Source organism: Cydia splendana, chromosome 6, assembly GCF_910591565.1.
Source record: "Cydia splendana chromosome 6, ilCydSple1.2, whole genome shotgun sequence".
Taxonomy (NCBI): domain Eukaryota; kingdom Metazoa; phylum Arthropoda; class Insecta; order Lepidoptera; family Tortricidae; genus Cydia; species Cydia splendana.
In genome coordinates this window covers 9,008,969-9,023,894 of record NC_085965.1, presented here as the reverse complement: position 1 = coordinate 9,023,894, position 14,926 = coordinate 9,008,969, and the positions used below count along the sequence as shown (strand labels likewise).

The following is a 14,926-nucleotide window of genomic DNA, read 5'->3' as shown; positions in this document are numbered from 1 at the left end:
CAGGCATTACATTCCGTTTCCAAATTCTTGAACTTTGTTCAAAAGGAAAGAAATAATGTATATTCATTAGTTTTATTTTATTAGCGACTTGAAATGGCTTTTTACATTAATATATGTAGTTTCACATCAACTTTGTACTTTTAGCTGTATGCATTAAATAACATCACAAACTTATTTGTGCCCACAAAAATTTAGGCTGTATTATTTTCGAGTCAGAGTTCACGGCCGGACCTATACAGTAATAAAAAAGTTAGGTGTTGTCAATGTGGTGGTAATTTGTAGAGTTGTTTATTATTTCTGAAATAATAAAATACAGGAAATATTGTATTAAATCATTTTGTTTTACCAAACACATATCACATTCCATTAGAATACGTTATAACCGCTTTAGGTTTTACGTTTTCGTGATAAGAAAAAGCCAATTTATTTCGTTGCCTCCGACTCCGAAGGTGCTTGGACTAGGTATGTCCTACATTATCTACATTTTAGAGTAGTTAGCAGTTATTTATTTACATTTACGCGTACGTGTTTACGGAATGTGTTTTCATTCGCGATTGTGTTATCTGTTGGTAGTTAGCTAGGTAAGTTTTCGTTTCTTCAGCAAATTCTTTAGGTTTCTTCTGTGTCGCTAATAGGCGTTATATTTTCAGAGCGAGATGGAGGCTATGGATATTCAGGCGGTGGAGTCGAAGCTGAGCGACGTGACGGTTACGGCGATACCGATGAGCGGTAAGAACGTGCACAAAGACTTGGGTCACGGTGGGAGCAGCCATGCGACCATATCTACGGTGCCGGCGGCGTCGCCATCTTCTATAGGGAAGGATAAGGATAACGGGACGTCGAAGTACGCGCAGCTATTGGCTGTGATAGAAGAGATGGGTAAGGAGGTGCGACCAAGCTACTCGGGCAGCCGCAGCTCAGCGGAGCGTCTGAAGCGTGGGATCGTGCACGCGCGTATTCTCGTGAGGGAGTGCTTGATCGAAACAGAGCGTTCTGCACGACAGTAAAGCTCTGTCTCAACATCAACACAGTCAATTTTAGCATACCTCAGAAACAAATCTTTGTGTAACTGCCTACAAAGATGCAATATATAGACTGCTTAATTTCTCAAGCTCTCTGTTATTGGATTGTGAACCTTAAGAAGCAAAGAGTAAGTTTGCTTGTTGATTAATATTGAACAAGTGAACTTGAGAAACAAAGTAGTCTACAACATGAGTTGAAGGCTCCAAATGGCTCTGAAAAAGTTATTGCTCATGCAGCAGTCAAAGTATATTAGTGTAAGTCTCAAGTATACTAATAATAATATTTCTTCTGGTAATGTGTCCCTAACATTTATTGATAATAGAACTGTCATAGAATTTTGCAGCCTTATTCTTATTCTCCCTTTGTTTTTCTTCTTATTTTATAAAACCTATCTATTTAACAGGTTGCAAAATAATCTAAAAATAATTTCTATAGCTTCAATCTGGAATAATATTTTTCATACAAAGATAATATATAAAAAAAGGAATTAGATCTGATACATGAAAGACTAGAGCACAAATTTATTTATCTAAGGAATAAGAATAATGCTGCTATAGTAAAAGTTAGGGTCTTATTTATTAGAAATAAAAAAGAAAATATAATTCAGGGTACTTAGACTAAATTTAAGAGATTTATTTTGAAAATGTGATTATAACATAAATTTTCTGTATTGAAAGTAAATAGGCAAAGCACATACAAACTGAGTTAAATAAACCCCCCTGGGAGAAAGTTCTAAGATGAGGAGAATCAGATACCTTACTTTGAATATGTATTGCTTACTCATACTACAGTACAAAGCCTGAATGAGAAATGGGTATACACTTGATTATCTACCTTATATTAACAGTCATAAAGTAAATATTACAAGCATCATGCTATTGGACAGCATGTTTTAAATATAGACTTTGTTTTGTTTGTGTTAAGGTAGAAAATCAAATGGATTAAATCCATTTATAAATCACAGACTAGCTTTGAAGCTAGGTTTCCAAAAGTACTCTTTCCAGGCCGGTGTTATGCCTGGGGACCGAAGTCCACTGAGAGGTAGTCGGAAGGAGTATATTATATATAGTAAGTGACATTTGAAAGTCCGTAAGCGCGATGTACATTTCTAACTAATTGCGTTCTAGCTTCCTAACGCCATCTGTTACATTATTGTGGCACAACATCTACAGTGACAGCTAGAGGAGACGCCACAAGTCTTTACTTCCTGTTTAATACAATGTATGTGCTTTAGCCAGAAACTGTTATGTAACTGAAAATCTCCAATATAATTTACTAATAGAACATTTTACAGCATAACGCAACATATTGATATTGATTCTTTTAAAGCTGTTTAGTTGAATAGTAAGTAAGTTACAACAATTGGCAGTTGTTTCCGAATACAATATAAATAGATATTATACAAACAAGCTTAGAGCTCCAGTCCTTTGCATCTTTGGCTAGATTTTGATTCAGGAGGTGAACAACAGAAGATTACCGTATTTTAATATACTATCAAATGAAACTGTCATTTTTGAACATGAAAAACTGTGTTGGTAGACACAACAATAAGTTTATCTGTTAAAACAAAATCTTCACAGGCTTTTTATTTTTAGCCTAGAATCGAGCAATAACTACAGATTTGCTTTTACACAGACTTAATTGTCTTGTTACTGTTTCTCTAGATATAAGCTTAAAGTTAATATTTTTATTCAAAAATGCAGAGGACAGAGCAGAATAGTATCATGGCACAATTCGTTTCTGAGATTAGTAGGACTAGACTTAATTTTCTGGTTTGCTAATGTTCTATTTCAATATCTTTTATTTAAAATCTTACAGGTCTTTTAACAAAATGCTGACACACTTATTGATGGAAAAACACACATTAAAAGATAACATTTTTTCAAATACATGATAGTTAAGGCAGGATTCCACCAGTGTACGACACTGTGCAGCACAAGCATTTTTGTACTGAATATGCTTGTGCCACACACTGGTGAAATCCTGCCTTAACTATCGTACTATGTTATTGACGTGCGAAGTGCGTTCGTGGGCTCTAATTTTCATTCTATTTGACATTTTTCAATGTCAAAAACCTAATGTGTCCCATAGCCGCCAGGCAAGCGCCACGGTCGCGCACAGCCAATAAGGCAGGGGTCCCCAACCTTTTTGCGCTGAGCCCTTCTCGGTTCAAAGAGAATTTTTAATGAATACCCCCTTTTCTTTATCGACAAGGTACCCCTTGCCGGTTCGCCACGCCTCATGGTTGGGCATCCCTGCTATAAAGAGACCTGTTAGAGATAGCTGTCCTGAAAAGCCAGGCTGTGATCGAAACATTTATTGTGAACATCTACCTCAGACAAAACAATATATAAAATAAAATATTATTAATGTTTAATAAGCATATTTTAAGACACCTTTGGTATTTTGTGATGTTGATGTTTCATGATATTAAAGTGAATAGTGCAGCCATAAGTTAGTTACGAAGTCTGTGGGGCAAAATTGAGTGGGTAAATTTTGTTGTTTGGGTTTACACAAAACGCGAGCCGCCTCGAAATGAATTTCCTCGGCTCGTTATGTGTCAACCCGCCTATTAATTAACATAAAAATTGCTTCTAAAATGCGTGAGTTTATTTTTGCTCGAAGTCATAGATTACTTTTTTGTCAAAAATTATTATGATATCCTCGAGCTCGATGATTCGGACAAGGACCGGAACTCACTGCACCTTAATGCGGCATATTAACATTTGAAACAATTGAATTGACCCAAAGTTACACATTAATAAATGTGGGCTTAATTCTTGCCCCACAGACTATATTTAATGTAACTGCCCACAAGATACTCATTACAACTAGTTTGAGACTTGGAATCAAGTCAAGTCACATTAAATGTCTAGTATTAGTTCAGAGTCCTTGATGATTTTCACAGTATTCTAATGTACCGAGTGTCAATGATGTACCAAGATTTAAAATGGCCTGTAAATTCAAACAATTATGTGTGTAGATGCCCAGACACTGTCAGTAAAGTTAATAAACTGGGTTCGGTATCCTTGGACTAATTAAAGAACCAAAATATAAAAACATATTTGTATTATGTCCGTGACTGACGAGTATGAGTAAAATTCCTTGGTACATCTTTCTAAGAGCAATATAACCTGATATTATTTTTACGTATGATTTTCCCCATACGTATTGCTCAGAAAATGTAAAACCATTCTAAAGGCAATCATGTGACCTCATATTAGAGTAACATTATGTAAGATAAAGTGCTCATTGTTTGGTAATTTTGAATTATTAGCATTAAGTTGTATATATTTTAATTTTCATGCTGCTTCTAAACTTTGCCCTTTGATTGTAATTTGTTTGTGTTCCCTAATATGTTTGCCGATTAAGATTTAATTTTAATTTTAAATCTAATGTCCTGTTTGTCTTTTTCATGCATTTTAGTGGACAACATACATACACAAATTGAAATATTGGAACACTGACAATGATCTTAAAAACTAAAAGTTCTTTGCAGAGGGCGCCTCTAGGAACATACAGAATAGAAACAAAACTAAATCACCACCACCAAACACGCTTCATGGCGCATGGGTTAGACTAAAACCCTACCTTGACAGACCATGCACGCTCTGTGAGAACTTTAATATTAAAACAATTGGTGAATTAATTATATTTACCTATTTCGGTTTATGAGAAACAGCACGCTGACAGATAAATGGACAGCGGAGGCTTAATGATAAGAACAAAAATAAACTGCCTCAACCCCTCTCTGCAGTCTCTGGACTTAACTTGGAGGCGCCCTCTGTTGTGAGCAAATATCACTTTTTAATTTGTATGTAACATTTTGGTCCAACTGCCGGAAATGTATACCTTTTAGTATAACGCTAGTGTAAGGAGAAATTACGAAATAGTGTTTAAATATATAAAATAAGTTACCATTAAAGAATAAAGTACTTACTTGAATGTTAAACTTACTAAATGTAATTCGAGTCCATTTCAATATTTTTTATAGATAGATTTTCCTGTATATTTCTTTCCATTTGATGTCATACTTATATTTGTCTTCTATTGATCTGTACGTTTTAGCTGTTTTATGAATTATCAAAGTTTTCAAAGTATTTGTAAGTAATAATGAACCATGAAACAGTACAAATTTTTAGCAAATTAAATGTAAAGAATTGTGAAATAAATGTTAAATTCATTACAGTTTATGAGAAATAGCTTTAGTCGGCTGTATTTATTCATGTATGGGCATATTTTTATTATATTAATATTAATAAATGGGTTTAAAATAGTACAAATTCGTTTTACTGAATGATATAAATATAATGATTAAGACCTGTTTTATGTTTTTAATGTATGAAATAATTGTCACAAAGACTAGTGTTTCTATATAGGATAATTCGTCAAGTACTGGCCACCCTAAACTTAAAAACATAATTCATTTTAGTATAAGGTTTAAATAACCGGCCGCCCTCCAATAACTAACCACCTTATACTAAAATGAATTCTGTTTATAGGTGAATAGAATTCATTTTTTTTAGCTTAGGGTGGCCAGTAATTGACGATTTACCCTACTTATCCACTCTGTCTGTTCTGTGCTAGTATCGTCTACGGCTTTCGTCCTAAGATGGCGTCTTGGAGCACCAAATGGCGGTGGAACACAGGCTACAGTGCGGACTCCGTCGAGTGGTGCCCTGTGGAGCCCTACCGAGATGTGCTGGTGTGCGGCACTTATCAGCTCGAGAAAAAAGACGAAGGTAATAAATACAATATTGTGGTTGTGATGTGATGAAAAATGTAATGCCCCCTCTGAACCCGTTGATTACGTTTTATCCTCGTAAGACCCAATATATAAAGTTTACAATTATTTAATTTGAACCTTATTCTATAAGTAAATTAGAACGAATTTCGTTTGTTTTAAAAAGCAATTAAACAAAAGAAATGCAACTTTATTTGGTTCATGGAAGGTTCAAATTAGATTGCACGAATATGTACATCGTACCTAATGTACATTTAGTCTCAGGAGGTTATAGCTTGTTTCAAAGATCTAGGGAGATTTGTGCAATAGTGGGATTTACCTAAAACGATAAAACCACAGAAATAAGGCGATTTATTTTGAAAATAATATTATTCAACAAGTTTCGTTCATTTTTGAAATCCGGTTCGAAGGACCACTTTTATTATGTTATGTTCTAGCTAAACTTAGCAAGTGAGTCTTGATTGTCAACAATATTGTTTTTAGATCAGCAAACGAGTAAACAAACAAGACTTGGTAGGATCTACCTCTTCCAAATCAACCAAGACACGGTCGATTTGTGTCCCGTCCAAACTGTCGACACCGCCGGCATACTAGACCAAAAATGGTGCTATCATACCATTCAAGACCACCCGGTGCTCGCAGTTGTTACCTCAGAAGGGTCCATCCAGCTATACCAACTGTATGAAAACGATGGTTACAATTTAAAGCTGTGGCTCGAAGATTCGATTGGCCAAGACGTTTTGGCGTTGTCTCTTGATTGGTCGACGAACAAGAAGTCGGGCGAGCCAATGATTGTTGTGAGTGGTTCTGCGGGTGATGTGACTGTTTTTAAGATTGTTGGGAGCGGTTTGATGAGGGTTGGGACGTGGAAGAGTCACGGTTTTGAAGCGTGGATAGCTGCGTTCAATTATTGGAGCCCTGGCGTGTTTTATTCAGGTAATTAATTGAAATTAAGGTACCTATTAATGAGCATGGTATATCCGCCAACCTTTTTAGGGTTCCGTACCCAAAGGGTAAAAACGGGACCCTATTACTAAGACTCCGCCGTCCGTCCGTCCGTCTGTCACCAGGCTGTATCTCACGAACCGTGATAGCTAGACAGATGATGTATTTCTGTTGCCGCTCAACAAATACTAAAAACAGAATAAAATAAAGATTTAAGTGGGGCTCCCATACAACAAACGTGATTTTTGACCGAAGTTAAATAACGTCGGGCGGGGTCAGTACTTGGATGGGTGACCGTTTTCTTTTTGCCGTTTTTTGCATTATGGTACGGAACCCTTCGTGCGCGAGTTCGACTCGCACTTGCCCGGTTTTCTAGCTAGATAGCGTTGTTCGGAGTAGTATTTGTAATTGTTTTTGGGATTGTTACTGCACCCATAATAAATACTCTAAAAGATACCTGTATCCTGTATTTTACAGGTGGAGATGATTGTGTATTCAAAAGCTACGACGTCAGGGTTCCTGACGTGGCAGTAATGACGAACCGCAGCCACGAAGCAGGAGTTACCTCCATCAGGAGTCATCTAGACGTTGAACATCAGCTTATCACTGGCAGGTCTATGTGTAACCAATCAATATATTTTAGAGCACTCTGTATAGTGGCGTACCTTTTGAAGATTTGGTGCTATCCTATAACCCCAAAACTAAACAACACTACCCGTCTTTTTCTAACTGTATTAATTTAGAGAGGGTCGGGTAGTTTATCTCGCGGGCAATATAGGTACTTACGCAACGCTTGCTTCTGTGCTAAGCCTACAATTGTTCGGCTTGTGTTGGATTTCGCTTCCCGCCGCACCTGGTCATGGCCCGTTTAGACCTTAAGAGTAAATATTCCTCTGATTCTACCAGTGACACTACTAGGGTGGTATTCCATCTGTCCAATGTCATTGCGTCTCACTCATATGTACATGGAATACCACCCTTACGCTATTCTTATAATACCTACTTCTGAAAATGCTAGGATGCCGATTTTTGGTCTGTTGACAAGCCATTGGTATGGATTAAAAATTTTAGTGTTAGAACAAATACCTAAGGGCTTCCAGAAGCCATGGTTTTTCTAGGCTTTCGCACTTTACTCCATTTAGTGATACATTTTACATAAATCTTTGTTATCTATTTTTACAGTTACGACGAAAAAGTACGTCTCTGGGACACCAGGACCCTAAAGCGCTGCTTGACCGACACCGCAGTGAACGGCGGTGTTTGGAGGCTCAAGTATCATCCCCGCAGCCCTACCAATGTGCTAGCGGCCTGCATGTATGGGGGCTTCAGAGTTCTAGGTATGAATACGATGAGATATCAAGGGAGCGTGGGTACCTTTTAACCTTTTCGACGCCGTGTCAAACACAAAACCTGGCACTCGGACGCCACGTCGCCGAAGTGTCACAACTTTATGCATATTCACGTAGGTCTGTGTTGCTCTGTGGTCTGTGACGGATTAATCGGTCTTTGGCGTTGGACCTACGGTGCGGATATATCGGTCATTAGCGTCCAAGAGGTTAACACGTTCCCTGTCCGGTTGCCCACAATGTGGGGTCATGCAACTGTTTTTCAGGAGTCCGTGCTTCCACTATGGGTTCACAACTTCAAAGTGGAAGCACACTTGGACGTGTGACTGTCATATCAGGAGAGGGCTGCTTGACCGAGATTGTATTTTTTACAGGTGTGACAGACTCCATCTCCGTGCTTTGTGAATACATGGAACATGAGAGCATAGCGTACGGAGCAGACTGGAAGTTTGACGACTCTGGAACAGTGGCCACTTGTTCTTTCTATGATTGCAGCATGCATGTAGGACAGGTTGATCTTGAGAACTAATTTTTAATACTGGCTTTAGATCGCTTTTTAGGGTTATCCCCACTAGTTACCAGTGGTAACAAATTTTTTTTTTGGAGTACTAAGAATCAAAATTCCTACTAGTTATCACCAAGCGTGTTGGTGGTAACTACTGGGATTGTTTTTTTTTTAATCCCAGTTATTACCACTGGTAACAACTTGGTGGTAACTAGTGGGGGAATATCCTGCTGTTTAGGATTTCGTCACTAGTCTTACTTTGAGTCATGTCGTAATAAAATAAAGGTTCATTTTAAACATGTTGTATTTCAATTTGCTTATAATGTCATGATAAATATAATTTATAACAATTACATACTTAATAAAGTAATCATTTGCCGTAAGTGAAAAAAAAATCTTACACCATTTACAAAAAACCAAGGCTTTGGGTAGCTATCCGTACATTGCTTCGTAAATTTTAAAAATTCTAACTGGCCAGATCTCCCTACCGTAAATTTGTACCTTAATATTTTTTTTTACTAAATACAGTCTATGTCCTATCCTTGGAATTAAAGTACATGATTAATTTATGAAGCGCGCGCGCGCGTTATGATAGCTCGTACCCTTTTATACGAAAATTGCCTTCCATTTTGATTACGCGTTTGATTTTGATGAAATTGTCTTGCCAATTCCTGGCGCATAATTCATTTATCCCACCACGCTCTTATTTTACATATTATAAATATCTATTCTATTAAAATGCCCACGTTTTGCTGTCAAAAATATCAAATTAAAATATATAATTTACTGGGAATGATTCACGATTACGCGTTGTCTTGTTTAAGTCATGTTTAAAATTTTTGTTAATCGAATAAATTTATGACTGTAACAAATGTCTTATAATTTTATAATATTCATTTCTAAATACTTACCAATGTTTTGATTCCCTGAATGCTGTGTTTTTGATTAAAATACATCAAAAGTTATTTAGGCTTACGTTTGTTCACATTTTCATTATAATCACATTGTTTGTTACCTGAGTAAACATTTTCAAATACAATGTAGTAAATATAGTAGTTTCTTGCCAATGAGATTGAATTCAATGTTTATTCTTCACATAACGCCAGTTTCAAAAAATCACATTCAAAATCAAACAGCGTACACAATTTCAGGTATTTCAGTTACATTTTAAGCGTAAAATTCTTGGTACAAATAACCATTAAGTATATTCACTACACATAATTGTGTATTTAATTTATCCTCAACAATATATGATCGACATACCTATATGAAGCTAAAAAGATAATTGTATTTATAATAGACCCCAGAATTTTTTTATAATTTTTTAAAAATCACAAGATACTAACATTAGACTAGTTTTGATACTAAAATGGCAACTGAAAAGTTGTATGGTGTACATAAAATATAACATTACACGAATGTAACGCATTTATTATTAGTTATATAATATCACTGCCTTGTTACACGTCTATGCGAACGCTTTTTTATGGCCCAACCAACAAGGATAGAACATGGCAATTATTTTCCCACCACAATATTTTACGGTTTATCTATACAGGGTGGAAAGGCACGACGATCCTTCCCGGAAGTATTAGGTCGTTTAAGTGATACAGAGACTATTGGTAATGGTAAGAATCGTTAATTGAGTAAAAAATAAAAATTACAAAAATACTACTTTTTAACTGTGGTGATAACCCTATAGCATGTGCACATGACGGCTAGATTAAGGATCTCCGTCGGGAAAGCTCGGGACTTTACACTTTTTTCCGATCGTTGACAGTATCGCAATGATGTATGAATGACGCATAAATGTCAAATAAATCAAATGCATGCAAAAATATTACAAACAATTTTATTACTTTCTTAGATAATTACTTTTTTCCAATATTTAATACTATCTTCTTTTCACATACGGTGTTCAAATGTACCTCCTTGTATTACAACGCCGCCGCAGCCCGTACCCGAGTATGTCGATGCACATGCGATATAGTGTATGCTCTTCGTCATTTATCCTCCGCAGAAAGCACCAATTAGCCTTTGTCTCATTTCGTCCGCAGTTTCACATTCCGTTTGGTTTGGTACACCATATCTTTTACACAGCCCCACAAATTTAAATAGCCACGAGCATCTAACATTTTTATTTGAAGAATATGACATTCAATAAGTATAGTTCAATGAAAATTTAATTTCAAACATCAGACGTCTTGTCTATTTCCTACCACGCAAGAAGGTTTGTTAGTTTGGTATTGAAGAAGTATTTATTCTTGATTTATTCTTAGTATTTAATTTTTGCAAGTTCATTTGGTGCAACTAACACAACCTACTTGTTATTTTTAATTATTTTAGATAGTTTCCAATTATTCGAAAATAATTTTGTGAAACGTGTTAAGAAACTAAAACCTTTTTATCAGTCAAGGAAACCAGAGATATTTATAAGACGATTGCGTACTTTTGAGTGGTTGTCAATGTCACCATTTGAACTGTCGTTGTAAACAATGTTGTGGTTAGTATTATTAATATTAAGGAATAACATAACTATTTCATTCAAGTATTGAACAAGTGGAACCACTAAGAAAGCGAAAATCCTGCAATGATTCTTACCGTGCTGTAAGCAGACCTAAAAATGGTTAGATGGCAACAAATTAGCATAATTTCCTGTCGAATACTGATTGTTTACAAGTAAGTTCATTGACCCTGTCACCTGTTAGGGTTAGAACAAAGTAGTTTTTTGCGTGGATGTTTAAAAGGTCATAATTTAGAAACGGTTGCCCATATTAACATAGTTTCTATGGAGAAAATATAGAGCTTAGGCTAAACTATCTCCCATTTCCGGAAAGGATCGACGTGCCTTTCCACCCTGTATATAGATGAAGATTCGATGCATGTGTATAAATATCGAAATAATATCTAACAACAATATCCTAACAATTACAAAGTTGTTGGTTAAAATTACTTTTTAGTTTTATGACTTTTTAGATACAATAGCATAAGTATGAATAACTTAAAATGGTGCAATGTGTTAAGAGCGCTATTACATTTCGGCGTTGAGCGAGTTTAGGTATTTTACGCGCTGCGGCAGGCCGTGCGAGCTCAGTACGCCGATCCCTTCTACCACACTCGCACTACAATGATGGATTAAACATTCTTGATCCTTCGCGAAGCATATTGAAATCAACCATAACAACACTAACTGTACTTAACTTTTAAAGTTCTAAAACTGTTATTTGGTAAGTACGAAAATACTAAATGCAGTGCAAATGTACATAGGGATTCATAAATTACGTCATCTATTTTTGACGATTTTTGACCCCCCCCACCCCTCAAATAATCCAAAAATCAAGCTTCGGATGAATCTGTTTCCTCCTACGTCATGTTACCATCATCCGATGTCCAGACCCCCCCCCACTCCTCCCATTTGAAACGACGTAATTTATGAATAGCCCCATACTCGTACTTATGAAGGTATATTACTCGAAAGAAATTATAGGTACCTACTCGCTTATTTACATGTTTCGTCATTGCATTTGGTACCTATAGGTTGTAAAGTTTGTATCAACGAGGGTTTAAAAACGAACTGGTACTGAGGATCTGATGATGATTAAGGTGGTCACGGATACCAATCAACCATGTAGTAACATGATTAGGCTCGTTTGATTCGTCTCAGCAAGATCTTTGACACTGAAGATACACAGGGTCTGATGATGGAGCTGGAAGGTGGCCACGGGTACCAGTCTATCATGTAACTAAACAACTTCGTGTTTGGGCTCGTTTGATTCGTCTCAACAAGATCTTTGACACAAGACAGTACTCAGGGTCTGATGATGGAGCTGGAAGGTACCATTACCAATCAACCATGCAACTAAACCACATCGTGTTTAGGATCGTTTGATTCGTCTCAACAAGATCTTTGACACTAGGTGATACTCAGAGTCTGATGATGGAGCTGGAAGGTGGTCACCGGTACCAATCAACCATGCAACTAAACCACTTCGTGTTTAGGCTCGTTTTATTCGTTTCAACAAGATCTTTGACACAAGATAGTACTCAGGGTCTGATGTTGGAGCCGGAAGGTGGTCACCGGTACCAATCAACCATGCAACTAAACCATTTCGTGTTTAGGCACGTTTTATTCATCTCAACAAGATCTTTGACACAAGGTAGTACTCAGGGTCTGATGATGGAGCGCGAAGGTGGCGACGGGTACCTGTCTATCATCATCAGCTCCATCATCAGACCCTGAGTAGTATCTTGTGTCAAACATCTTATTGCGACGAATCAAACGAGCCCAAACACGAAGTGGTTCAGTTACATGGTAGACTGGTACCCGTGGCCACAGTCCAGCTCCATCATCAGACCCTGAGTACTAACTTGTGTCAAAGATCTTGTTGCGACGAATCGAACGAAGCCAAACACGAAGTGGTTTAGTTGCATGGTTGATTGGTACCGGTGACCACCTTCCGGATCCATCATCAGACCCTCAGTACTACCTTGTGTCAAAGATCTTGTTGCGACAAATCAAACGAGCCCAAACACGAAGTGGTTCAGTTACATGGTAGACTGGTACCCGTGGCCACAGTCCAGCTCCATCATCAGACCCCGAGTACTAACTTGTGTCAAAGATCTTGTTGCGATGAATCGAACGAAGCCAAACACGAAGTGGTTTAGTTGCATGGTTGATTGGTACCGGTCACCACCTTCCGGATCCATCATCAGACCCTCAGTACTACCTTGTGTCAAAGATCTTGTTGCGACAAATCAAACGAGCCCAAACACGAAGTGGTTCAGTTACATGGTAGACTGGTACCCGTGGCCACCTTCCAGCTCCATCATCAGATCCTAAGTACTATCTTGTGTCCAAGATCTTGTTGAGACGAATCAAACGAGCCTAAACACGAAGTGGTTTAGTTGCATGGTTGATTGGTACCGGTGACCACCTTCCGGCTCCAACATCAGACCCTGAGTACTATCTTGTGTCAAAGATCTTATAGAAACGAATAAAACTAGCCTAAACACGAAGTGGTTTAGTGGCATGGTTGATTGGTACCGGTGACCACCTGCCGGCTCCATCATCAGACCCTGAGTACTATCTTGTGTCAAAGATCTTGTTGAGACGAATCAAACGAGCCTAAACACGAAGTGGTTTAGTTGCATGGTTGATTGGTACCGGTGACCACCTTCCGGCTTCATCATCAGACCCTGAGTATTATCTTGTGCCAAAGATCTTGTTGAGACGAATCAAACGAGCCCAAACACGAAGTGGTTTAGTTGCATGGTTGATTGGTACCGGTGACCACCTTCCGGCTCCATCATCAGACCCTGAGTACTATCTTAAGTCAAAGATCTTGTTGTGACGTATAAAACGAGCCTAAACACGAAGTGGTTTAGTTGCATTGTTGATTGGTACTGGTGACCACCTTCCGGCTCCATCATCAGACCCTGAGTACTATCTTAAGTCAAAGATCTTGTTGAGCCGAATCAAACGAGCCCAAACACGAAGTGGTTTAGTTGCATGGTTGATTGGTACCGGTGACCACCTTCCGGCTCCATCATCAGACCCTGAGTACTATCTTGAGTCATATAAATACATATAGAATGTCAGGTCGTTTCAAATATTTTTAATCCTGTCCGGTAGTTTATTAAACTGTACCATTATAAATTATAATACTATAAAAACAGTGCTAGGATCAAAGTCTCTCGTTGCGGTTTACACGCACACAGTATAGCGTTTTACACGGCGCCCGCCGCACACAATGATAAAAAACCTCGTCGTCGCCGTTGAAAATGTGCGGAGCCGACCGACACACGTCCTGCCTCTACAAGCTCTGCCGCGGCACTGAGCTGGCGCAGCGCGCGTCATCGGTAATATAGAGTAGTTTTCAAAAAATTGCCAAAAAATTATAGTAGAATTTCATAAACACTAATGTATACCAACAGTATAAGCAAACGTTGCAGATTGCTTGAGTATGAAAATGACTTGGATATTAAGTAGATTTTCGTAGGAATTGACACTTGTTTCGGAGAGAAAATCGAGTTCGTTTTACTTTGATTTTCTCTTTCTCAAAGGTATGTAGGAAAAATATAGTTTGATATGCCTAAAGTACAGGGTATTAGTAATACAAAATAGCCAGGTTTAGCAGAGTAAAATTCTCAACATTTCCAAATAAGAGCTCGCCATTCAGTGCTTCACGGGGTTTTTCGGAAACGACCATCAGAAAAAAAATCATTACTAATTTAATAACTCCTTTTTCTAATATTTACAACGATATTTATAAAGATAAGAAGACGCTTTTACTGGAACAAGTACTCATTGTTTCTAATAATGAGCGCAAAGTCCTGAATTTTGTCGACTAGTATCATCAATTT

General features: G+C 37.6%; 1 protein-coding gene across 2 annotated transcripts; it reads left to right on the top strand.

Annotated features, from left to right (window-relative positions):
- The first annotated feature begins 11 nt into the window (after nucleotides 1-11).
- LOC134791304 (diphthine methyltransferase) lies at nucleotides 12-8,645 on the top strand. Of its 2 annotated transcripts, XM_063762314.1 has the most exons (7): nucleotides 327-462; nucleotides 651-848; nucleotides 5,636-5,765; nucleotides 6,251-6,703; nucleotides 7,190-7,325; nucleotides 7,895-8,049; nucleotides 8,433-8,645. In XM_063762314.1, the coding sequence occupies exons 2-7, from the start codon at nucleotides 657-659 to the stop codon at nucleotides 8,585-8,587; spliced, it is 1,221 nt and encodes a 406-aa protein (XP_063618384.1). In that variant the 5' UTR covers nucleotides 327-462; nucleotides 651-656; the 3' UTR covers nucleotides 8,588-8,645. The 2 variants fall into 2 exon arrangements, with proteins under 2 accessions (XP_063618383.1, XP_063618384.1); XM_063762313.1 differs by lacking the exon at nucleotides 651-848 and having other exon boundaries at nucleotides 12-462.
- The last annotated feature ends 6,281 nt before the right edge of the window (nucleotides 8,646-14,926 follow it).

Coding starts and splice junctions, on each gene's coding strand:
- LOC134791304 (XM_063762314.1), top strand. CDS start 657: ATGGAGGCTATGGATATTCAGGCGGTGGAGTCGAAGCTGAGCGACGTG. Junction 849..5,635: donor ATAACGGGACGTCGAAGTAC/GCGCAGCTATTG, acceptor TTTCGTCCTAAG/ATGGCGTCTTGGAGCACCAA. Junction 6,704..7,189: donor CCCTGGCGTGTTTTATTCAG/GTAATTAATTGA, acceptor TGTATTTTACAG/GTGGAGATGATTGTGTATTC.